General features: G+C 44.5%; 1 protein-coding gene across 2 annotated transcripts in view; it reads right to left on the reverse strand.

The window, feature by feature from the left end:
* LOC114849248 (glutamate receptor ionotropic, kainate 2-like) overlaps positions 1 to 25,704 on the reverse strand; it is a 49,882-nt gene that overhangs the window by 16,143 nt on the left and 8,035 nt on the right. Inside the window, exons 2-6 of one of the 2 annotated variants that reach the window (XM_029140454.3) lie at positions 17,763 to 17,930; positions 17,163 to 17,426; positions 14,554 to 14,735; positions 13,203 to 13,256; positions 11,600 to 11,773 (exon numbers count right to left, since the gene is read on the reverse strand). In XM_029140454.3, the coding sequence (XP_028996287.1) occupies positions 11,600 to 11,773; positions 13,203 to 13,256; positions 14,554 to 14,735; positions 17,163 to 17,426; positions 17,763 to 17,930 (842 nt within the window). The remainder of the gene's footprint in view (positions 1 to 11,599; positions 11,774 to 13,202; positions 13,257 to 14,553; positions 14,736 to 17,162; positions 17,427 to 17,762; positions 17,931 to 25,704) is intronic. The other variant, XM_029140457.3, reaches the window with a different exon arrangement.

Raw genomic sequence — 25,704 nt, forward strand, 5'->3', positions numbered from 1 at the left:
TGTGTGTGTGTGTGGATGCGTAGGTGGGCAGTTTCGAGCTCGTCCTCTAGTTAGACTGAGCTTTTGGAGTTGGTGACTGCTGGTGTCAAAAGCAGCAGAAGATCAGAGGAAGGGAGAGCAGTCAGTGCCCACTTTCATCTCCACTGCCTCCCTGGGAAAGAGAACAGCGAGTGCCGTATCTGCTCCCTCCGTGCAGGCGCTGGGGATGTGTGTGCGTGTGCTGGTGGTGCTGTATTCATGGCAAACCCCGATACGGGAACGACTCTGTCATTCTGCTAATCTATTTCTTGAATAGAGAGGGGGACTTTTTACACACAGTCAATTCCCAAGCACAGTTTTTCTCTATTGAAGGAAAAGTTCATTATGTCCAATCATCCAATTATTGTGGAATATAATGTACAAATACACAATGTTGAACCATTTTTTATGACGAAAGCTCAATGTGATTTCAGAATAAATGCAATTTTTCCCTTTGAAAAGTACATGATGTATTTGAAATGTATTTATTCAACAGATTACTTTATTGATTCTGGTTTGACGGAGAAACGGTTGGATTCGTGCCATTAAAACTCCTCCTCTACTACTCCTTTGTTTTTTAAAAAGATATTTCTCATACATACAAATATCTCCTCAGCTTTGCTTATTAACTTTCCGCCAACACATTTGGCTCTTTTCTTCCTCAACCGATCAATATTAGGTTACTATTCTTCAATCTACAAACTCTTTATTCATTTGGGTCAAACTTGAGCATGCGCAGAATTTTCCGATAAATCACAGAGGCTATAAATATATTCAGATCAAAACCCTTCTGGGAAAACAATCTGACAACTTGTTTGCTAAAAACAGATGCAGCCTTAAAGTTCGGCTTGGAAGTTTATTTTTACTTTACTTTTCATACTGAATTACGCCCCAGTATAAAAGCCAGCTGGGGTATTTTAGCGCAGCCTTGATGTGTGACAGAAGGCTGATGATTCATTTCATAAAAGCTTAACAGATGTTGTATGTCTGACTTCAAGAAAAGAGCATTGAATTGTTTAGTTTTCTCCTAAACTACTGTACGTGAAACACAAAGAGTATCCATATCAAAATGTTTATTCCAGTTCCTGCTATGATGCTGGATTTCACAAGAATACAACTGAGTCTGCCAGCAGTGACTTTTAATTAGTTTCCTAGGAACATATTCCTGTTTGTTTAGTTTGAAGGCATTAAAACTAGAAAGTTAACTTTTACTGCTCTTTCCTGTGCAATCGTCCCACAGTAACTAGAATTACAGCCTTAAGGTTGTACCTCCCTGCCAAGCAGCCCCAAACTCAGTTAGCCTCAATTTTAATGAAGTGTCATTAAGATGCGCGTGCTATAAATGACTGAGGTCCGTTGTAAGTGGTTTTTCTCAGTGTCTGTAATGGGAGTCTGATGTTGCACAGGATGCAGACTGCACCATATACATTCTGAAAGCTCACATCATCTATACAGTAGCTGAATGATGCCAACGTGATCCTGCTTCTGTAAAGGCTGCATGAATAAAATGCTATGACTCATAAAAGAGGTGGGTGATGGGGATATACTGTATCTTACAACAGTGACAATTTTATGGAGGTAGGAAGCATTTTATATACATACTGTATGATCCATCAGTAGCAGACTTCTTCTCTTTGTGACATTTGTTTATTGTAACATAAAAATCGATTTGGCTTCAAAACGCATCAGTTTATTCGAGAACTAGATTTTATTACAGCTCTGTGTGCTGCTGTGTGTGCAGTCTGTGGCCAAATACTCATCTCATCAGCCCCTTCATTTGAAAGATTCCTGTCCCCCCATTAAATTCTACTCCAACTTAACCACTCCTGGAAATACTTGCTCAATCTTTAAACTTTGGGTTGATGTGATATGTCAAATATTCTCTTGCTCCAACGATTTATATAGCAAAAGGCTTTTTTTTTCCAGAACAATTCCTGAAAATCCCTTTGTGATGGGAACATAAAGAGGCTGGCATCAAGGGGAAGGAGGAGAGATTGGAGAGGGGAAAAAATGTGAAATGATGGCTCACAGCTCTCGCAGATTGTATTCAATTTAAAAACAATCCAAGAGTGATCTTGATATTTATTTCAGAGCCAAGCACGAGTCCTGTGGGGTGTTTTAAGTGCTTTAAGTGAATCCAATCTCGAACCACAGGGACACTCAGGCAGAAAGGGTAGAGATGCCCAGAACCTTTGTTGCCTAGCTGCTCAGCCGCCTCGGCTTCTCACTCACAGAACCATTTGAAAGCACACAACACTCTTGTACTTCATTAATCTAACAGCACGAAAAGCCTTTTCTTCTCTCATTTAATGGCTCGCATTTTCCTAACACCTTACATCTTCCTCTCTAGCCCTTGATGTCTCCGTTCATCTGCACATTTCCCTCCTCTAATGATCCATGAGGCACATATAAATATTAACACTCAAGCAAGAACCAATTAGACTGGCACACACACACACACACACACACCTTTAACAAAACACACACAGACACTGTGACAAACCTCAAGCTGCAAACTTCCCAGAGGCATGCCTCATTTGTTGTAGGTGTATGCAGTTCCCTCATTTAAAACAGGTGAAGTGCAAACTCACTGAGCTCACTGCTGTGTGTGTGTCTATTTACTCAAATGTATTCCTACGTCTGCATTAGTATTCACACCAGCTCTCCACCTGTGCATAGTACCATAATTTCTCCGGTAATGTAGCACCCTGAAAAACGACATCTCTGTTTCCCTTCTCACCTCTTCTCAATCAGTTGTCCTCTTACAGAGCCACGTGAGCACGCGTCGCTACCTGTCTTTTGATGGACGTGTGCTGCGGCTGCTTGTGCACAGTGAACCTCCACTGTTGATACATATCATATACATCTGATTAGCCCTAATGAGATTACCGGTGACCTGTTATTCACCATGCATGACTGGGCTGCAGCTGCCAGGCAATGGGAACACACACGCACACACGCACACGCGCGCACACACGCACACACGCACACGCGCGCACACACGCACACGCACACGCACACGCACACGCGCGCGCACACACACACACACACACACACACACACACACACACACACACACACACACACACACACACACGCGCGCACACACACAGTAACTCAGTCACATATGTCAGGCACACGTGCACACACATGCCAGCAGCCTCGCCATCAGTACCAGAGTCACAGTGTCAGCGGGAGAGAGAAGCTCATTGTTTTCTCGGAGCTGAAGTCACTCTGCCCTCAGATCACAGTCAGACCCCTGGGGTTTGATGATTTGATAGAAGAGGGTGGTAATTATTCATTTCATTCCATAGTTTATATGCATTTGTGCTGCTTGGCTGCACAGTCGGTGCAAGCATTTCAACACGAAATCTGCATTTCCAAACTTCATGACTTCCAGCAATTAAATCTTCACTCATCAAGTGGAAACTTATGTAAAAGAACACACCATTAAATTCTAATTTATACTTTAATCAAGATACCACCCCCACTGATGTTTTACAGTATGTGTTTTAGTTGCCAAAATTAAATTCTCGAGAGAGAGAGAGAGAGAGCGACGCGGACACTTGTGGAAGATGATGAATAAATAATGTGAATTTTAGCTTTAAGGAAAAAGCTGTGGGTTAAGAAGCAGGCGAAGGTCTGCGTGTTGAAGGCGAAGTGGGAGCATATTAAATAAATGATATTTAACGTCAGTTTTATTACCTTTGAACACATTCAGGCCGTCGCCGGCGCAGCGATTAGCTACTGTAGGTTAACCGTCTTCACACGCATCGTGACACCTCATAATTGTCTCAGTGCTGCAATTTCTGCTACTTTTATTAATTTTAGTTTATTTTCCTCCGCTCGCTCCCACTGTGGTAATTAAACTGTGATATAACATATATCTAACCGTGTATTTTGGGCAGCGGAGCATTAAATGAGCCCGGATGATAAAATCCAGCCAGTGTGCCGAGAATTGTGCAAAGCCGCTTCTAGTATAAAAAGTGAAGAGACAAGTTGAAAAACACTGAAATGTGACATATGTGATTTATGGGGCATATTATGGCTGTTTCAGGCTTCCTAGCAGAGAAAGGAGAGCAGGCAGTGTCAGAACATTTTGTAGGAAGAAAAAAGAGCCCTGGGGTGACTGTGGCTCAGTGTCGTGCCAGTTCTCTCTCCGTCTGTAACTTTTCCACTCCGTCTCTTTCTTTCTGACCGCCCAGACTCTGCCCCAGTCCTTCGCCTCGTCCTCCTCCCTCCCTTCATCCCCTTCCCCAGCTGCTCTCTTCAGCGTTCCGCTGAGCTGTGTGTGAGCGTCGCTCAGAGTGTGGGCATGCGGGGGGGCTTTGCCAGTGCCGTCGCTGTCATTTTGCCTCTTTTTCTTTTTCTGTGCGTTGGAGGTTTAATCCCTTTCTCACATTGCATTTCCACATGCTGAGGCAACAGAGCCGGCTTGTTGCGTTTTTTTTTTCATTTTTTTTTTTTTAAACCGAGATTTTGTCACGGGGGAAGTAGGACTAGCTTTCTCCAACGAGGACCGCTGCATAGCAGCATTGATGGTGCTGGATTTATGTGCAGGCGTCTTCACGGTTTTATTGTAGATTTAAGTGCACTTTAAAAGGGGATAAAGGACTACACTGCAGGGTTTTTAGTTTGAAAGAGATTGTCCTGTGGGAGTGCTGAGAGAGTGAGTGAGCAGAATTCTATTTGATGTACATCTAGATCTATTTATACAGTGCTGTTGATGTAGTATTATTCCAGCGCCCTCATCTCATCGAATATTGACAGATGCTTTGGTGTTGACAGGACCTCCACTCTGGCCTCCCGTCGCCACCGTTTTGTTTCAAGATTAACTTCTCCCAGCGCCATAAAGTCGCGCTGCAATGTCAAATCTGAGGTTTGAACTTGGAGGAGGAAATGTGATGGGGAGGAGGCCCAGTGACCTCATAAAAACCTCAATGACAATTTGAAGCCGATTAAACATGCAGACGTGTAGCTCTTAGTCCTGCCACCATATTATACCTCCAGTTCCTGCTCTACTTGCTCCAAACAACCTGCTGGTCTTGTCAGAAACACTTTCATGCATAACAGCATTTTTTTTTCCTATATAGAATTTTTCCCCGTTGGGTGAAAGCAAACGTAATCACCTTTTACTGTAGAAAACTCTACAGGCACGCTAGCAGCTTTTTGGGGCTATTTTTAGGAGTAACGCTGCCGTGGGCTAAACCCTAACATGATCACAATGACGACGTAAACGTACCGGCGCTCAGGGTCCTGGTGGGCTAACATTCGCTGCTTAGCACCTAAACACGACGTGCAGCTGAGGCCGTGCAGAACGAGAGACATGTCACTCGACTACAAGCCTCGACCTGCGGTCGGAGGATCCGTGGTGATCAGGACCCATCCTCTGCTCATCACGAATATTTTCAAATGCCATTCTGATCCGTTCACTATTTGTTGAGCTTCTTCCGTCTGGTTTTGGCGACAAACAGATGAATACCGACGTCCCTAGAGCTGCGCCACTAATATTGCTCGAAACGTCCCAGATTGTTACTCTAAGCGAGTGCACGCAAGAAACATCCAATACGATAGTGCCAAACTATTTTATTAAATCTGACAAAAGAGGCTGAGAATGTTCAGAGCAGTGGTGTCCCACCAGACCCTTCAGGCAGCAGCATGCTGTTGGCAGCGCTGTCCACTTCAGAGTCCACCCTAATTAGTACCACGCTGCCTAACCTACATCTGATTAAGTGGCTGTTTAACATGATGGCCTTTCCTCATATTTAATCAGCCTCCCACCAGGTTTAGCTAAAGAGGCTAGTAGGTGCCCACTCCACTGATTTTCTCCTTCTCCCCTCAGTTTATCATTTGCACGTCCCCAAATTCCCACAGCAACAAAGCTTTAACTATTCGCACCCCTTGAAAAGGAGGCCAACATAAGGGTTGTGATTAAAGGGCGAGTCACTTAAGAACTAGGCTTCATCTGCGACAACCACAAGTTAGAGTTGGACTCAGCAGAGTGGAGGAGGAGAGGAGTGTGATGGAGGGCCTGCGCTCTCCTCCGAATCTCCCCACCATCTGGCAGCCTCTACAGCCAGAAGAGACAGAGCGAGAGAGAAGGCGAGAGGATGCCGGCAGTATGGAGGGAGTCCACACTTGATTTATAGTGTAAACAGCACAGGCAGTGTTAATTACATCTGGGCGGCTGCTAAACAGTGGGCATTTTGCTGGGGACTCTGCAGAATACAGAAGGTGGAATCACGCTAGTGATGTAGAAAAAAAAAGAAAGAGGCTACTAGCAAGATCCTTTGTTTATTGTATGCAGATATTTCATGAAAATATGCATTAACTTGATATTTTCATATGGAAATACTGCTGCAGCCGTTCTGCATAAAACCTTCAGCCTTCCACGATTTTTAAATGTTTACTCTCCAGTTTCATTTCATTTCTTGTCTGTGCCCGACTATGAATATGCATTTCTTCAAGGTTACAGTATTGGAAATGAAATTTAGATCCTTTAAATAAACCAAGCAGGAATAGTAATACAGCACAGTGAAAATTCTCCATTGAACATATAATTCCTGAAGAAAAATTGAGGTATTGCTTATTTTAACAAACCAATTTGGTAGATGAATGCCTTTGTTTGATTGTATACACACAGAACACCAAAAATATATAGTCAGTGCAGCAATCGATGCCTGGTCTGTAGAGCTGGTGGAGCAGAGGAGCTACAATCTTGCTCACGCTGCATGATGGCGATATGATGATCGCTGCAGTGGCCGTTTGCACGGGGTTTTATTGTCCTGTGTTACATCAGCAGGAACCGCTGCACAGCTGTCGAGGAATGCCTGACTGCAGGAGGGATCTGACGATTGTCTGTGATCTTTATCGGTCCCGCGTGCTCGTTTAGAATTTAATTGTTAGGATATTTAAGCCAAATAACCAATAATCAAATATTTAAGTGTTATGTGTTGGAGGGAGCAAAAAATAAAATGCTGAAAAAAGATCTCTGTTTTTAAATTCCTTCTCTCCCACTGCCTGTTCTCACTCACAAAAGGCTTCTATGGACCAAGGGAGCATTGGTGCTAATAATGTTGATGCTGTGCCAAGCCCAGCTGGTGGTGCCCGGCACAGGGCATCGAGTGTCTGCTCTCCACAGTTGCTGTCTTTAAAAGGCTCTCTTCTGTGCCAACTGGGATCAGAGGGAGGGAGATCACATTGCTGTAATAGACGCAACCAATCTGTGAACCTCCGTGGAGCTCGTTCTGCCAGCGCCGTCTGAGCTATATCAGATACAATACTGAAGCAACACCTTGCTCTAATGCACCGCAGAAAAGGGGGCGCGTCCACGCTTTGGTTCTGAAATCACTACAGATGATTTATCGATAGTAGAACATTTAGGGGAACCTAAAATGATGAAGGGATTTTTCAAACGCTGTGTTAAATTCCTGTAAAGTTTGTCCTCGTGATGACTCACATAGGCTAAAATTACAATATCATGTTGAGTTGATAATAACACACTTGCGGGTGCAGAGAGGTCCACGTGTCGGCCTTCTCTCCTGTGCTCGGTGCGTTTCACGCTAACGAAAAGCGCGCGTGCGCAGCGGCGTGCGAGCGTGCACGGCGGCGTGCGAGCGTGCACGGCGGTGTGCGAGCGTGCACGGCGGCGTGCGAGCGTGCACGGCGGCGTGCGAGCGTGCACGGCGGCGTGCGAGCGTGCACGGCGGCCGAGGCATGTTCTGAGCCGTGCGGCGCTGTCACCTGCAGGTTTCCTCCATTCGGCTTCTCGCTGTGTGGGCGGCTCCCACTCTGCTCACAGCAGTGCTTGTTAATGCAGCGGGGAGTCTGTCATTACCCCCCCCCCCCCCCCCCCCCCCCCATCCCCCCACCCCGTTGTCTCCCTGTACATTTCTCAGCAAGCCATTTGCTCTTCCTCTTTAATTCTGCGCTCTCTGTGCATTTAACAGCAGCTATTAGCATGTGCACCTCATGCCGGTCGGATAAAGCAAACCAAAATAACGCCAAAGGCGCCGGCGCTGATAAATACGTATGCAAAATGCATGGACTCGTCAGAATAAGATCCAGGGCCTGTTTCACAAAAGTGCTTTGCAAGCACAGCTTACGGACAGATTGCATATGGTGGCGGCGTCACATTTATCAAATGACTGTCACTCAGAGGACGGCGGCTCTCGTGGGCACGGGCTCGGCTCTCAGCCGCACACTTTGTTTTGTTTGGAAGAACGCGCTGAAATGAGCAGGAAGGCAAATGATCCAACATTGCAAATTATAGCTCGCACACGGCGAATCTGGTGAAACAGGTCCCGCTATGTACCTCCACCATTTCCTGGACTCGTGCACCCACATTCAATTTGTATGACATAGTGAAAGGCAGGCCAGCATTACAGACCTTTTTATGGATATAATACACAATAAAACATATTTAATACTGTAGCTGCTGCTGATAAAATTGGCAGGTGCACTGTATAAGTAGCACTGTATAATAAAATCTAAATTATAATGCATGTGTCTCTATCTTAAAGGCTGCAAAAGGAATTGTTTACCATGTGCAGCTTTTTAGGAAGAAAGGGCAATTTACAGGCCTGTGCCAGAAACAAACGCTGTGGTATTTGTTTTTTATTTATTACTGTCATTAGCCATTATTTACCATATCCTGGGAAGGTTTGCTGAGCACGCATGTAGCTCAGGGATATCTCTGCAAGAGCTGCTGATGGAAAGAAAAGGAATCCACTTTAAATTTCTTTTCTGGATGGGAAAGATCCTAATGTTTCTCCTGTTTTCCCCCCAATTAGTTTAGCCTCTGTTATGTTATTTAATATTTTTACATCGTCCCATGTGAAGCGGCACCACCACGCCGAACAACTGCTCTCTATTAATAACACGGTCATTATTATTGTGAGATCTTACACCAGCATTTTCAATTGTGTTAATGGTGGCGGGGAACATCCCACTCTCCATTTTCCGTAATTGTAGCTCAATGAAATGTAGACAACATGAAATGATGCAGATGTGGAAAATATCGGAGCATAAAGCCTCAGTGAGACAAATAAATGGGAAGCAGTTTTATTTTTTTCTTCCCTCAATTAAATCCGAGTATATACTTAGCTCAGCGACTGGGGATTTAGAAGAACTCAAATTACAACAAAACATTAACACAAAGTATTTCATTAGCTGCAGGCAATAATTACACACAGATGGGACAAAATAATGATCAGATTAGAGGCAGAATATCTAATCTATCTATCTGTCTGTACACAGGTTGTCGGTCTCTAACTGCTGTTAATGCACATGAAGATGAAGGTTACAACAATTTGAGCTTAAAATTACTCCAGGGATCTAGTTAAAGAGTTGAAACAAGCAGCTGAGATCCTTTGCACTTGCACATCCACACACAAATGAACCGCACTAATTAGCATCCGCGCTCTTATTATGCATGCGCCGTCTCCGAGATACATCTGACAAGCACGGTTAAAAAGCGGAGGCCAAGTGCGTTCGTGTCTCCGAGCCTGCCTTGACCGAGGAGGGTCTTCTCATTATGCATCCTTGCCTGAGACAAAACTCGGCCTCACCCAGGGCGCCGCGTGTCACTGTGATTATACACTACCCTTTAACGTGAGCTTAGTGGCGTGAGAAAACATCGCACGCGGCTCCTCTGCATCGGGAGCGTCCTCGCTCCCATCGCTCCCTGCAAACCCCCCCCCCCCCCCCGTCGTCGGCCCCGCCGCCCGCCCGCCTCCTGATACCGCCATCTCGCCCACCCCTCCCTCCCATCACAGTCAATCAATCCTTCATGAAGTCGCAAGGTGACACGGACAGTGTTGTCCTGGTAACCATCGCTACACAACTGTTGCCTGGTCACCGAGTGCAAATAAGCCCGGAGCCCAGCACGGCTTCGGTGCCGCGGAGAATAAGGACGAGGTATCAGAGAAAGGAAATAAAAGGCTGGAGGGAGGGATGGGGGTGGAAGGTCACACGCTGGCTGCTGCAGCCTGCCCTCACTTTTCACTTAATGATAGACCTGAAAGTGCCTACTATATAATTAAACACATTTGTGTTCCAGACAAACCAAATATTATTAACCTATATATTTATAAAGTAAGTACAAGCGGTTTTTAAAAATCACCAGCAGTCCTGTTCCTCTATTACGACTTTATTACGCCATTAAAATGACGGTGTTTTTATATTCACTTTGCCATCTCTTTATTCACTCATAAGGAATCCTCTTAGGGTGGCACACTCTGAAGAATAAAATACATCAGAGCCAGGATTTATAAATAGAACACTCTAATGAAGTACTTTATCAAGCTTGCGGGAGCCATTGGACGTATTATTTATTATTTAGTGGTGGATCTAGTCCAGCAAGATATGTCAATATGTAGTATAGAATCTGACAAAATGATTCATGCTATGCTAATTAATCATTTCAGCATTCGCAACTAATATTCATTAATTTCCGGTGGAGGGGGGCAAATCAAGTGATTTAACCTCTATGTGCATTAATCTTTTTAGCGAACATAACTGCTTTGCTTGGATTTTTTTTATTTCCCCTCCTGTGGGACAAAGCATCGCATAAAATATGATATTGCTATATTTACAGCAGCAGCGTTCTATATGTTTCTGAGGTCATATTCATCTAAACAGTGGTGAAGTCACATTGCTTTATTTAGGAGAGTAAAGCTTGAACACATTTCTTTTCATGACTGATATTTCATTTTATATCATATATAAAAAAATGAATCAAGGCTGTGTGACATATGAATAGGCACCATAGACAAATTCAAAGGCTTGGATATGAAGACACTTCTTTCATTACCCAGATTTATGATATGAGATCTCAAACTCAGCAAGAAGACCACAAGAAAACGACACAGAGAAAGAAATGATGCTTTTCAAGGAAGGTATTGTGCGGGAGGCGGAGTAAATTGACTGTTTACAACCACAGACCCAGAGAGGGACCTTGAATGTCCATGATGAGCTCTATTCCCTTTTTCACTTTCAAATCACCTTATCCCAGGCTTTTTGGATGGCATCCTAAAAAAACCAAGGCCATAATTTCCATCCAATTTGCTCCCTCTCTCCGCAGGAACACTGACAGATTGTCATATTTTGGCCACGCTCCCAGAGGAGAGTTGTGAGAGGCAGGAGGGCAGATAAACGGCTATTACCATTCACACCAACTCATTACTGAGCATTTAGACCCAGGAGCACCGGCTCTAAAGCTCCATGCGGAGGCCGTTCATGCTGTGCCTGTGCCCACCCCATGAAAACGGCATCAAGATGATGATTGACAACTGGCTCTCGCTGATTCCTCTCTGAGCTTTTGGTATATTTTCAAGCATGGATTTGTTTCACCTTACGTCATTCAGCTCTGTAAAATGCTATTTACTACATAGCACAAGAAAATCATCTCAAGGTTAATTTATATCAGTGATCCACAGCTTAAAGGAGAACATTTAGATAGATCAGCGCCTGCAGCATAAAACGATCATAGGTGCTGTTAAAATACATACGATTTATGAACGCAAGAATGACGCAGAGAGCCAGAACATGCAGCAGAGCATGTGCGTGGTGCAGGTCCTACCGTCATGAAGCCATCCAGCAGGCCTGAGTCCGGCTTGGGTGGAGCCTGGAGTCGCTCCATGGACCACTTCTCTATGATTGATGACACCTGAGAGTTTTCTGTGTTGAGGATACGGAACCCGGTCATGTTGACCCCACTGTAGCGGTACGGCTCCATGTCCAGGGCAAACAGGTCCTGGAAGCACAGTACATGGATGGAACTCTAGATGCTTCTGGGCCACAAACGTGATTTATTATGTGCGTTTATGCCGCTGTTTTCCTTAACGCCGCACCACTTATACGACCGACAACTTCAGCAAAAGAAGCGAGAGTCGTTGAGTGCAGCTGAAGGTATTTTACTAGTTTTTTTATCTCATGCTGAGGCAGTAGCCTTGATTAAAGCAAGTCTTTCAAGGTTACAGCAAGGCTTTTGGTGGGCTGCCATCTATCATGTGGAAGTGAAAGGACAACCCAATTGTCCTGCATACAGCCTGTCTGGCACCTAACCAGGCAGATGTCTCTGGGACGCAACAACACAGTTGACAGAACAACAGCAGGTGATGGACGCAGAACAGGGATGCCATGCTCAGTGTTTGCCGTCCTATTCGGAAAGCAGCATGGATGGGCTTAGTACCAGTATACAGCAGTGTTGGCCGGCACAGTGGCCTATAACCTGCCAAACACTGGCTGATGTTAAAGTAGGCATACTTCCACATCGACAAGCAGCAGCACGCCGCTGAAACAGACCTGTAATCACCCGTCTTTTTCCTTTCCCCGTGACACACCTGCTGTCACTCACTCTGCTTTCATCTAGCCAGGTTCTTATGTGGATGCACTGGGGATAATTGCATGTCCTGTGCACTGGTAAATGTCTTTTTCAGGTCACTTTCCCCCAACCTTTCCCTCAGCCTTTGCAATTGTGCTCCAAACAACACAGCATGCCATTTGTTTGTTAGAGCTATAATGGACCAAATGGGTGACAGTATCATCTGCTCAGGGCTATTATCAGAGCTCTCAGTCTTCTGTTCTCTGGGCTCAGTGAAGATGGGCTGCTTTTCATCTGAAGCGTAGCATGCAATCTTTGTAGTGGCTAGATCAAAGAACTTTGGAGAACTTCAATCGCTGCTAGAGTCAGAATAAAATATATCCAACTGCTTTTGTTTCCTACTCTCTGGGTTGGAGGCATCCAGGTGGGGTGAAAAGGTTGGTGCAGAATTTCAGAAAATAATCTCAAGTTAAACTTTAACAAGTGCTACTTTAAAACGCTAAGAGAATATTTAGTATCTGTGACAACATGACAATGAGCCGGCTTCTCAAGGCCATCTATTTCTATCCCCACAAAGTCAGGTTGCAGTTCAGGTTCAAAATGCTTCACACAGAATAAAAATAATAGGGCGTTTTTGTTTGACTGGCTCCTGGATGAGTCCTATTTAATTTCGGTGCCTGTGAAGAAAAGCTGCTATCGCGCACTTAGACAGATGGACGATTTCTGCCTTGCAACAAGAAAAAAAGAAAAGACTGAATGTTGTGCTCAAAAAGAAAAAAAAACTTTTCATGTGCAAGTGCTATGCAAAAAATCTTTTTTCCAGGATGTTTTTAATCATAAAAAATACCAGCATACTCACCAAGGTAGTAAAAATGTAGTGGTAGTATTCGGTCATCATACCCATGGCCAGAGCCTGCAGGGAGTCAAAGAAAAGCAACTAAAACTCAGAGACCTGCAGGGTCACTGCCATTATTTCACACAGATATATGGACCTTATGGGTAAATCATAGTTTGAGTAATATTTTGTGTTTTTGATTAATATAACACTTTAATAGATTTATACTCCACACAAATAAATGTAATATGTAAGCAGCTAAGTTGATTAAACAGGCTGCTACCTTGGCCATAACTTCATCATAGCACATTCCTGAACTCCTCTAAAAGTAAATTAACTGCAGAATTATCATAATTTAGCAATAGGGAAACACAGTAGACACAGACTACATAGAGGCAGACTCACTTATTATGGATGTTTTATCACCGTTTCCCTCTTTAAGCACTGAGGCAAATAATTCCGATTGCCACTTTCTGCTCTGTCCGTCTTGAATCTCTGCAGAATATTAGATCTGTTCTACTGACCCGTCATAATGGATGCTGCCTATTGCACAATAAAGGGTTTTTTAATTAGAAACTTTAATTCTGCTTACAGGCGTGTTAAAGTCGTTTAACAGAGGCACATTATTTATGAGAACTGTGGGGGGTTCTGCAATTGAAGCCTTCTCACAAACATGTTGCGCTGTTTAAAGCCTCAGTACAACTGCGTGACTACGGGAAACAACAAGGATGACTGATTACAGATGGTGAATATTTCATAGGCACATTAAAATTATATACTACACTGTATGTGCCGCTAATTTCACTGCAACTTCCAACATACTTGTGAAATCTACTGGCTTAAGAAAATAGCTTTTTACCAACTATAAAGTGCAATAAAACAGTTTTGGACAGAAGATTTGGGACTTTATGTGTTTTTTTCACTCACACCAATCATGGGAGCTGTGAAACAAACAAAATCATACCAGTACAAGCAACACATTTTGTGCGAAAAGTATCTACTTATATCCCTTTCCAAAGAAAATGAGTTTTAGATGTGTTATTTGAGAGCTTCTCCTGCGTTTGTGTACTTCAAGATTTTGTTGAATGTCGTTTTCTTTAAAGTGCTTTGATTATCTGACATCGCTTATCCTTAACAAAGGCTCTTCGCTGCAGGCTACAGTAGGTAGGAATAGTAACAGAAGTTTAGTATGAGCCACTGCCGAATGCTTGATCCTGATTTACTTGGACACTGTTGTACAGTAGCTGTAGCTAACATGCTACCTGGCTGCAGATATTGAGCTCACCACCAGCTAAAAGGTGAGAAGGCAGCGGTTAAAGCGCTGGTCTTTAATGCCTTGGCTTGGCCTATTATGGCTCATCAGGTGTGATCATACTTGTTTTAGGATCCAGGCAGCCATCTCGTGCCCACAGTCAAAAATGACATGAAACTCTTTCGCTTTCTTCATCTCCTTCAGAAGTGGCTTGGCGTCCTTGGTCTCCGTGGGCAGCTGTCGAATCTTCAGACGAATGTTGTATCGCGACGGCGCCTTGATCAGCTCCTGGAGTCGAATGAGACCTGCGGACGCATGCGAGCGGCGAAAAAGCAACGTTAAAGATGCGGCGAAATAATGCATTTGGTGTGCCGCCATTCTGAAGCATCTCTGATGCTGAAGAGGCTGCACAAACCAGGCGGATTCGGGTTTTCTCGGCAGAAAAAGGCTCATAAGCATGCCTTCCTAATCCACCGTCTATTGATCCTCCTACACACGCTTGGCAGGCAAACGGACTGCTACAGACCTATCAAGAAAATTTAACACCAAGCCAGCACATTGCACTCCTTTATACCAAAAAGCACCCTCCTACAGAAACTTCCAATCCCACAGAAGGCCGCCAAATGTTGATTCACTCTTGTCCTCCATGGTACTATGCAGTAGCATGGGTTCAATTTCACCATGATGGAAAGCCACAGTCAACCATGCCTCTCCTGCCTCTCTCTCACCCACACTTCAGATGTGCCGTGATGAGGGCGGCTCTGTTTGCCCAGCTTGTACTTGCGCCTGGGGAGCCAGACGCCATAGTCGCACACGGCGCTACAATCTTCACCTTTCATTTCTCGACCACACGCTCAGGTAGAAAGCTCTCCGGGAGATACCGTGATGAGATTACAATGAGTTTCTCCCTCGGTAAAGAACTTCAGAGTCCAGGGATGAAAGAGCCTGGATTGATGGGAGAGATGATTACTTGTCATGGGTATAAAAATGGATGGAGCAGCGAGGATAGCTTGAGATGGAACTGGAGAGAGATAGGATTTTTTTTCATGGAACCACTTTAAGATAGCTCAGCCTATTTTTTATTTTGAAATGAAGTGCTGTGTGAGCAGTTTAATGGTCTTACTGTGAGTGGGGCTGGGTCTCCCCGAGGCATATAGAAAGATTGGTGCGAAATGGGAACATGCAGGTCTTGTTGTGAGCAGCCCCATTGTAGGGAGAAAGAGTGAACCTCCTAGAGCTTTCCTCAGGTAATCCCAAAAGATCCCTTCTCTAGGGCATGTCTGCATCTCCCTGTTTTTGTTCGTTTTGACACTTCGGGAGGTGTTAAGCTAGAAAAAAAAAAAATCTGTCAAGGGAGCTCAACGTTTGGGAAACACTGTCAGCGTAGATGTTTGTGGGCTATGGCTAATGCCTTCAGACTTTCCCCCTGGATCTTCTAACGGCTGCGTGTGAATATTTTATCCCCTCCGATAGTTTTTCCTGCCAGCCATCAGATAGGCTCCAATCAGCAGTGTGGGGCCCTGGAGCATGAAGCTGTGTGATTACAGCCTGGTACTGGGTGAAAGCGGCGGCGGGAAAGGGGGAGCGGCGTGGCTGTGCAGCTGTCACACTTTTCAGGGTGTCAGGTGTGTTACAGCAGAAATGCTCCGCAGAGCAAGCCCGAGCAGCTCCTATCTGACAGAGAGTGAGGCGAGAGGTCGCCTCGTTGGCGTCTCACCAAGGCAGTTTGCTCCAGAATGAAGGTCTTAACATAGTGAGCTCCAAGGCAGGAAGCGGAGGGATGTCAAGGAGGTGAGTCAGAATAATGTGACACAATGGGACGAGTCATTGAGATATCATCCGGGGTTAATGTACAGGCGTTAGCGTGCAGCGGGACTGGTGCTTCACAGACATGCATTCAACAGATGTGAATGTACAGTAGGGATTTTGAAGGGAGCAAGGCAGTGAAACTCATGTTTTATCATAGTAGATAAAAGGAGCTAAGAATGTTTAAATTTCTATTAAGCAGCAATATAATAATAGGATGTCAACTACAAGACAATATTCTTTTTCTCAGTGAATCCATTATGTTACCTGTCAAAATTCTGAGCCTCCTCTCACATCTGTCTCGTTTACCTGCATTAAGTTGTCAACCACATCCTGCCAAATAGCTTGTAAATTATGAATGAGCATTTGAATATCGCCATCGTCTCCGGAGCGAATATACTCTACCTTATAAAAATATCACCGCACTCCAGCTGAAATACGGCTCGTCTTTTAAAATGCATATTATCAGACACTCCACGGCTTCACAGGATAGATGAAAAGGCTCGTAGATACATTTGATAGCCACCCTCAGAGAACGAGTGTCTCTGTGTGTTATTAATGGCTGTTGTCAGCCCCCACATACTACAATTCTGCATTGCATTAATCTGAAGAGACACTGGGTCATTCTGGGTAATGTGGTTCTTTTTTTTTCCTCTGTGCTGCTGCTCACTCTCCTGGAAGACTGACATGGGCAGCACCTGGAGGACTGAGGCAGAACAGTAAGCTATTGATTTCTGAATTAACTTGACAGGTTACAAAGCACTCACTGAACTCTGAGAATCACTGCTGCTTTTTGTAGTTCACCTGGTAGCTCTGCTTTTCTGGACAGTTTAAGGTGTAAAGGCTGGCCCTTTTGCACGCTGTCACATTCATCATCACACAAAACAGACGCGCCACTGGAAGAGGAAGACAGACACCGACTGTACCTGTACCTGTGCTGTCGTCATAGACCACGGTGACTGTCCTCCATTTGAAGAAGTGCACCAGGTCGAGGATGGCTCTACTGAGGGACGAGAAGTCGGGGTACAGGCTAACATAGTACGAGTCCCTGTTGTCGGACACTTGGTGCTTCCACTTGGTCTGGATGTGGGGCACTCCCAGAGCGTTGCAGATGGACTGGACTGCGTTAGCCGACGAGCTGTGCGAGGGGCCGAAAATGGCTGCTACCCCGAGGGAAAGCTGGTCGCATGCTGGCAGAATAAATGTCACAGAAACAATCAGTCAGTCCAACACCTGCATAGAAATGTAGGGAGTCTAGGCAATGTGAGACAAGACAACAAGCTCATTTGTGCCTCTGATTTGGGTATCATAATCCAGGTACAATGAAGTGAAGCATGAGTCATTTTATTGTTGGGCTGTATTTTTTGCATCAATTAAATCTGACATTTGGAGGTTGTTAACAGAGAGTGGTTACATGGGATGCACACTGCTTTTGTCCTTTCGTCGCGGGGACCATACAGCACAGAGGTCGCACAGCGAACATAGGGGGGAAACTCAATACAGCAGCCTGACTGTGACTGGCTCACCTTTCCTGGAGGCCTCGAAGCTGTCGAATATATTTATTCTCTGGATGTCATACGTCAGGGTGGTGTTGGGGAGCAAGGTGCGGTTCCTGTTGATTGTGTTCAAGGCAAATTTAAAGGCTAGTTCCTCTGCTCCGGAGGGGCCGCTCTCGATGGATTCGAATATTCCTCCTGCGAGTTCAGAGAGAAAATAATAAATAAATAAGTCTATAAATAAATCAGGGAACAAGCTACTTCCTCCTCCTGTGATTGCAATAGATTCCTAAACACAAGTGACAGGGAAAAGATCGATATGATTCAGGCAATTAGGGCTCAAGCGGTGCTATCATTTTTAACACTTCACTATTTGTCCCCGCGTATTACTGGCGTTATTGTATTCGGCACCTTTCACAGCTCAGTCACATTCTGACACAAAACAGCATTTGGGCCCAAGCTGATCTGCATTCTGTGGCAGTCGTCTGTGTAATTATAGGCAATTAGTTGCGTAGGGAGGTGAGTTCAGGGGTGGGTGCCCTTCTTTAACTCCCTCGCTCAGCCTTGACAGAAAGGTTCACCCCTCTATTTGGTCACATTGATTTCAATGATTGTCAACGGCGAAGAGAGCAAAGGAAAAAAAAGGGGGCAAAGCAGAGAAATGAAGGCAAAATAATGAATAGGTAGAAAAGCAGGAGAGAAAGAGGGAACACTGAACAGAAGGAGCACAGACGTCCAAATCATTATTTCTGCAGCATGTACCGTAATTGAAGCTCATCCTGATGGGAAAGCTACGGTGTCTGGCCGAGAATCTTGTTACATTCAAGATATATAAGAATCACACCTAGTTATGCTTATTAGTAGGGAAAATCCTCAGCACAACAACAAACCAGCCCACATCAGCCCAGACAACATAATTACCACCGCAAAGTTGAATCCCGTCCTCTTAAAACAGCTACTTTCAGACTCGTTAATTGTTTTGGCCTGAACACAAACAATTAAAGATCCAGATGGTCAATCGGTGTGGCTCAGAATGATAAACAAGATGCTCCAAGGAAGTCCCCATAAACGCCATAATAATCATAATTATTTGTCCATTTCAATCTCCAAATCTCGATCACTGAGGGCACATTTATTCTGGGCTGTACTGTAAGAGGCCTACATAAGAATGACGACAAAGTATTCTGACACAAATGAAATAGGTCATGTTTTTGGTGGCGTAACCTGAGGGCGTGAAGTCCACAAACAGTACTTCTGTTTCTATTCTGAAACAGCCGTAGCCGAGCAACTGCTTTAAACCTTCAAAATAAACATAATGAAAAAAAAAAAGCATAGTTATGTTCCAACACCTTTGAGGATGCACTAAATCCTGAGAAAGCTTTACAGAAATCAAACTTAAAAGAGAATGGATAAGGGGGGTGTGGGAGATGAAAGGGTGTTGTGAAAGCAGCTCTCAAAAACGCTCTCTGGGAGACAAGAGCAGAGTTCAGGAGTCCATCCACGGCTCCCACCCTCTGAGGACAGAAAGTCAGTTTGATGAAATCCAAACTAGGGAGGAAAAAAAAGTCAAAAGCCTGTTTATCGATTCAATTAAAGAGCAAAGAAAAAATGAGGCAGAATGAGAAAAAGACAGAGAGTGACGCATTTAAAAAAAAAAGAGAGAGAGAGTGGAGAAAACGACAGAGAGCTGCGCAGTAATAGATACAGGGACTATAAATAGCGACTGGCCAGGGCTGGGAGTGATAGAAACGGAGTGCAAAAGGGCAAAGAGGATGCCATTAACTTGGGGATGTGAGCTTTATCACTGTCACTATAATACAGTCATGCAATATGTTTCTATGTCTTTCTATTCAGTGCAATGAGGATTAAGCAAAGAGAGGCGCAGGTGAAAGCTGCACAACAGCCTAAGAAGTAGATCATATTTTCTTGCCTCACTGTGTTACTGTGAGCTATGATAATATGCACATGCAGCTATTCGTGGCATTTCATTTTAGCGACATGACACATTAATCTTGAAGAGGAATTAAGAAACGAGAATTGTCATTAAAGCTGATAGGAATTATGTCAGTCTGACCTAACAGATAATTATCACACGACTGCCCTGAGGGAACAGATGGAGCTGTGGTCCGCTCGAGGCGCCTGGAAATAGGCATAAGCACATTAAGTCATGTCCCGTGGACGTCTTTGTCATCCTGCTTGGCTTCAGTGTGCCGGTTTAAATGCAACCGTGTGCCTCCGAGAACACAAGGAACTGGAAACATTCAATTAAATGTTTCAAGGCGGATGTCAGATTGCCACCCTGAAAATTACCACGAATGATAGCACACAGAAGTGAATTAGGTATTGCTCGATTCAAAGCTCTGGTAATCTCCTATTTAACATTTATTGGTGGATTCTCCTTATTGTCTACTTCGATTGATGAGTTTTCCAAAACTGGAATAAACCGCAACTAGAGGGAAACCCAGGATCCACTACATTAGGTTTAGGACCTTCAGCCACCGATCAAACAGGATTTAGCATCGTGGTCGTGCACACACTGATATGGGCTGTGATGTATATTTAGCCTGCTCCAAACTGCATCAACCATCCATCTATCCTCCTCTATCCGCTGCTGTGGTCCATCTGATTGCAGGTGTGTGAATTACAGCTCACATAATCAGCGTGTGTGTGTGTGTGCGCGTGTGTGTGTGTGAATTATGGAGACGCCATCACTGGGACTGGTGTGAATTATAGTGCAAATGAAAGCTCTGAGTGAGTTATGAGCTGGATAATCACCCTGATGAGAAAACAGGCCTGCTGATCTGAGTGTCTCAGCATGTGTGTGCGTCAGAGAGACAGAAAGAGATAGTGAGCGAGAGAGAGAGAGTCAGAGATAGTGAGAGAGCGAGCTGAAAGTCAAAATGAATATGCAGTGTGGGAGGCACCTCCTTTATGTAGATTAGACTCCCTTTTAATGATTGTTCAGTTAACCAAGTGCATGCGGGACTGAGCATAATACCGTAGTTTGGAAATGTTACAAATGGTTGACTTGAAATGAATCCCTGTACAGAGAACCCTTCTTCTCTGAAGGACATAATCACAGATAAAAGTAATGGACGAACCTTCCAGTTAATGTACAGACGACTAAAATGTCTACCAATTAAAACACATTCCAAAGCTGAAGCTGGGTGGACTCTAAAGCTGATAAAAACAAGTAAGAGGAATGTGCTGCATAGTATTTAGTACTAAAAGTACACGGTTAAATACTAAACTATGAGTGCACTTATCTTTTTCAAGGATGATTGCACAATGGGAGATGAGAGTCAGATATGTTGCTATGGCGACACATGCATGCATACTATGGCTGAAAGGCATCTGCAGTTTTGGAATGTGCGCAGTTGATTGGTGGAGGAAGAGCATTTAGATAGTGCGGACAGCCTGTCTCTGTGACTAATGACCAGCAGCGCAGCTGCAGGATGGTGGTGAGCTGTAGGGTGGCTGCCATGGCAACCGGTGAGCAGCCCTGTCGCTATGGGAAGTGGCCCAGGTATGCACAAGAGTGGCTCTGTCAGGCTCGAAGACCTCCACCCACCACGCCCCGACTCGCTGCCCCGGCTCTGTTTGGGTGCATCCTTCAGCTGGTGAGGATCAGTTGCGTGGAACCAGTAGGTAGGAGGTAAAAGTGACGGAAACGCTCCATAAATATCTCCACAATTCCCGGTGGGAGCGTTCTCTGCCATGTTTGGTAGTGAATGGGACATGATGCATGAAGGCCTGCAGAGAGTCGCCGCCCCTGGTCATTAATCTGAAGATCCCCTTGCGGTAGACTGACCTTCCTGTGCTGCATAAGGGCCAATTCTCTCTCCCACAAGCACCTCAGAAATCTGCCCAGGACATGGGATACTTCACTGGGCTGCTTCATAAACAAGCCAGCTTCACGTGAAAGGTAGTTGGAGAGACGTACGGCGCGACTAGTGACATCTGTGTTTGGGATGCGAGGTGATGAAGGTTCATTTTACATTAATTCAGGGACGTTTGCTGCTTGTGTATCAGGTCGTAAATAAGACCAAACGATTTGGTTGCGCGTGGAGAACTCCACTGGCCTTCGCTCAGAAGCCATTTCATAGAGTATTTGTTTTGGAACGGCAAGATAAGACGAGCAGTAAACTTGGTTAATAGAAGTTGTTTCTTCCCACTAACACATTCTCTGTTATGTGTGTTATAAAGTATGGGGTTACGGCAACCGAGCTATAAAAACAGGACTGAAATGAGAAGACTGAAATACATATCACACATCCAAACCAAACCAGGGAGTCAGCACTCAGTCAGTAACTTAATGACTCTGTTTGAGAACGTGACCATGGAAGAAGCTGGTGTGAAGGAGAGTTTAGCCGTTCTTGTCCCACTAGTTGGTCTCGTCGTTGGTGTTTTCCGCAGAAAAGAATCGCTTCTGTCGCCTTAAAGCCTCTTGACACTGGACTGGACTGTCACCTGTCACTGCCAGACACTAAGCCTCAGGCTGACTCACACATTTGAACAAGCACGTGTGGACCCGCACACACACACACACACACACACACACACACACACACACACACACACACACACACACACACACACACACACACACACACACACACACACACACACACACACACACACACACACACACACACACACCCCTAAGATTGAGCCTAAGCAAACCTGTCAGGTAAGAAACAACCGAGTCCGGGGAAAATGTGACTGACGCGAGAATTTGAAGACAACACTCGCAGCGTTCAAAGATACCTACATCCAGACGCGTCGAAAATTAATAATTAGCCCCTGCGCTGCCAAAGATCAATCTCATCAATCTCTTATAATGAGCACATACACACGCAGCCTTCAATTAGAAAAGTGTGCCACCACCCTCATCCCTGACCCAGCTCCAAGTGGGAAAGCAGTGATCATATAACATGTATTAATTCTGAGTGCTGGTAACAGATGTGCTAATTTGCCAGGCTCTCTCTATTTATAATAACGTGCCAGCTCCCTCCTCAAAATATGTGCTAATTTGCAAAGGCTCATTGTGGATGTGCTAAACTACCGGCTGACATTTTGTGTGCTAATTTGTCAAGCAGGGACCCCTTTTGGTACTAATTGTGCCAAACTGTGAGTACACTTCCACGGGCCTTGAATTGCTGAAGTCCCAAATGACTTCTGTCTGCTCACAGTTTCCAACCTCTCCGCTGCTCTCGAGTTACAAATGCAACTGAAAAGAAAGGGCGACTACTGTGAAAATAAGACGTATAAGCACCGAGTGAGCGCGCTCGCCGGCCCACATGCAGACGTACACAGATGCTCGCTTGGAGTTCCTGAAAAACCAAAAGGCACCGTTCACTTTGAACAAAGAGAAACACTCTATTTGGCATTTTCCGTTCACCTGCTTAGAGATCTGCTAGAACCCAAATGGGTTTTCAATGTAGCAGCAGTAAAAGGTTGTGGCGTGAAACACCATGGCCTAAAATACAGTAGGTGAGGGGAATAACTTTTAAAAAATTTACACTCACTTCGTGACATGAAGAACACTTAGTTCCTTTCTTGCAAAGAGTTCACAGTTTCACTGAACCCTCCAACACAAAGCTCCTAAAGCTCACACAGCAGATGTGCAGAATGGCGAACCCACTCTGACCTATGAGCATTTTCACTTTCAGACTTTTCAATTGCTTTTATGTTCTTTCTCTGTGGGTCACTTCAGAAACTCCGCCTAAAAGCGGATTTATTTATTTCATATGCAACATGTCAAAGAGGAACTAAACCTGGGGAGGGGCATGCATCTATAAAGCTGCTGTCTTGTTTAATACACCACAGGGTATATGGGTATAGACGTAGATAAGTGCCGGTAAAGTGTGTCATCACCACAAGCAGGATGATGAATTCTGCACTGCAGCTGTAGCATGCGAAATACTGCATTTCAGGGAGGTAAACCACATTATTTGATTGACTGATGCACATGCATTATGGGAAAATAAAGTGCCTTTCACACACTGTAGGTTTTTACGAGCCTATGGGCGCGCTCACTTCCTATCTGGCACCCGAGAATAAACACGAGTATTCCCAATGCTGCAGTCACAAGGTTATGAAGTTCAGGTAAATAAGACAAATCCCAGTCCTGGTGTCACAAGCTTTTCTGCCAGCTCTGAAAAGATGGATTTGGCTCCAATATACAGGCCATAGGGAGTGAGGGGGACCGCCTATTGAACAGAATGCTCCGTGGCGCTTCGTGCTTCACCCGTCTGTGCCATCTCTCTCTCTCTTTATGCCTTGCCTCTTTCTCCGCTTCGTCAAAACAGCCGCACACATGCACCCGATCTCTTCCTTCCTTTCCTGTGACTACACTACGCCTCATGGTGGCCTTGGCAGGTGACAGATGGCGACCTCACAGCGCTGCTCACTGTAAACTGAGTTTTAATCAAGCCTAAGCACGTGTGAGAGATGCTAATTATCCACTACAGTCCAAGAGAGGCAGGGGTCCAGCCTTGAGAACATTGCGACTGTGCATGTGCATGTTTGTCTCTGGTTTATAATCACTTTGCCCATTGTGATAAAGCCATTAGGGTAATATCATCCATTTAAAGCGCCGCAGCTGAGAAGTGCGAGGCAGGATCTACTGGGTGCCTCGAGCCTCCCTGGACGCTTCGGCCCTAAGGCTGTGGTGCTAACAAAAATAAATAGAGACCAGAACAGAAATCCTGTTTCAAAACAAACTCTCTGAAATACTTTCAACTGTCTCTCAACATATATAGAAAATCCAGGCTTCTGAGACATTCAACTGGCTGTTGAGAAGCTCATTTACATTGTAGGCGTGAACCGATCACTGTTAATCAAAATGTAATAAGAGGATAAACTTAGGCTACACCATTTCAAAAATGTATTTAACATATATCACATGCAGGCGACCTTGATACAGAGGTAAGAGGAACTTCAATTTATAATGTTGCAATTAGGTCACAGCAAATTATACGAGACTCTATCATCCTCTCTGCTCCCAGTGCCGCTCTCATTCTAATTCTCACTGTTCTCCTGCTCATCAAAATGGCCCTGTATAACACTCTCCCCATTGTAATTTTGAACAAAATGGCTGTAAAATTAGACTTTCTTTCTTGTAGAAGGGCAGATGTTATCTCCCGTCAGAGCCAAAGGTCAAGAATTAATTCTGGAGGCGGCTTTTTAATGCTCACTGTTGGGTTTTTGTGGGATAATGAAGCGAAAGGAAAAAAAAAAAAGAAGAGAGGACATTTCACAGGACTTTGGTAATCTAATTTTAAATCTTGATAAATTTTAAGAACCTTGAACAGAAGGCGATTATTATTTCAGATAAGTATTGATACAGAAGGCAGGAAAGGTTAACTTTAATCCACTAAAATCCATAAATATACGCAGTGCAGATCCGAAAATAATGTTGGCAAAGTCTTAATTAAAAACACTGCTAGTGATTTGTGGTGCAATAAAACTAGAGATTCATATATTTATTTTACGTGCTCTAAGCCATATCTGTGAAAAAGGGTATGAGACTGTCTGGGAGGCAATAAAAGGCCTGGTCTTAAGCCTTGACACAACTGAGTATTAGGCACAAAGGCCCACAGCACATGCCCTCCGCCGTATGTTAGTGAGTCACGGTGATAAAGCTGAAGTTTCCTTCCAGGATTGGCCAAGTTCTATGCATATCTGGGAATGAATAGAATATTCTGCGCTTTGAAAACCAAGGTACAATAAAAAAATGAAAGTTCCGAATGTGTATGTCCAATGAGGATTTGTGCCTTTGTGCGCAAGGACATTGAGACCAGGGGACGTGGGGAAGTAAGGTTTAATGACAGCGAGAAGGAACAAAGTGGAGTGGAAGGACCAGGAGACAAGCCGAGAGCCAAAGGGAGACAAAGACGACACGGAGAGGAAGGGCAGGGAAGGACAAAGGGGAAATGGAAGAGGGGAATGAGGGGAATGGGAGGAATAA

This window comes from Betta splendens, chromosome 24, assembly GCF_900634795.4.
Source record: "Betta splendens chromosome 24, fBetSpl5.4, whole genome shotgun sequence".
Taxonomy (NCBI): domain Eukaryota; kingdom Metazoa; phylum Chordata; class Actinopteri; order Anabantiformes; family Osphronemidae; genus Betta; species Betta splendens.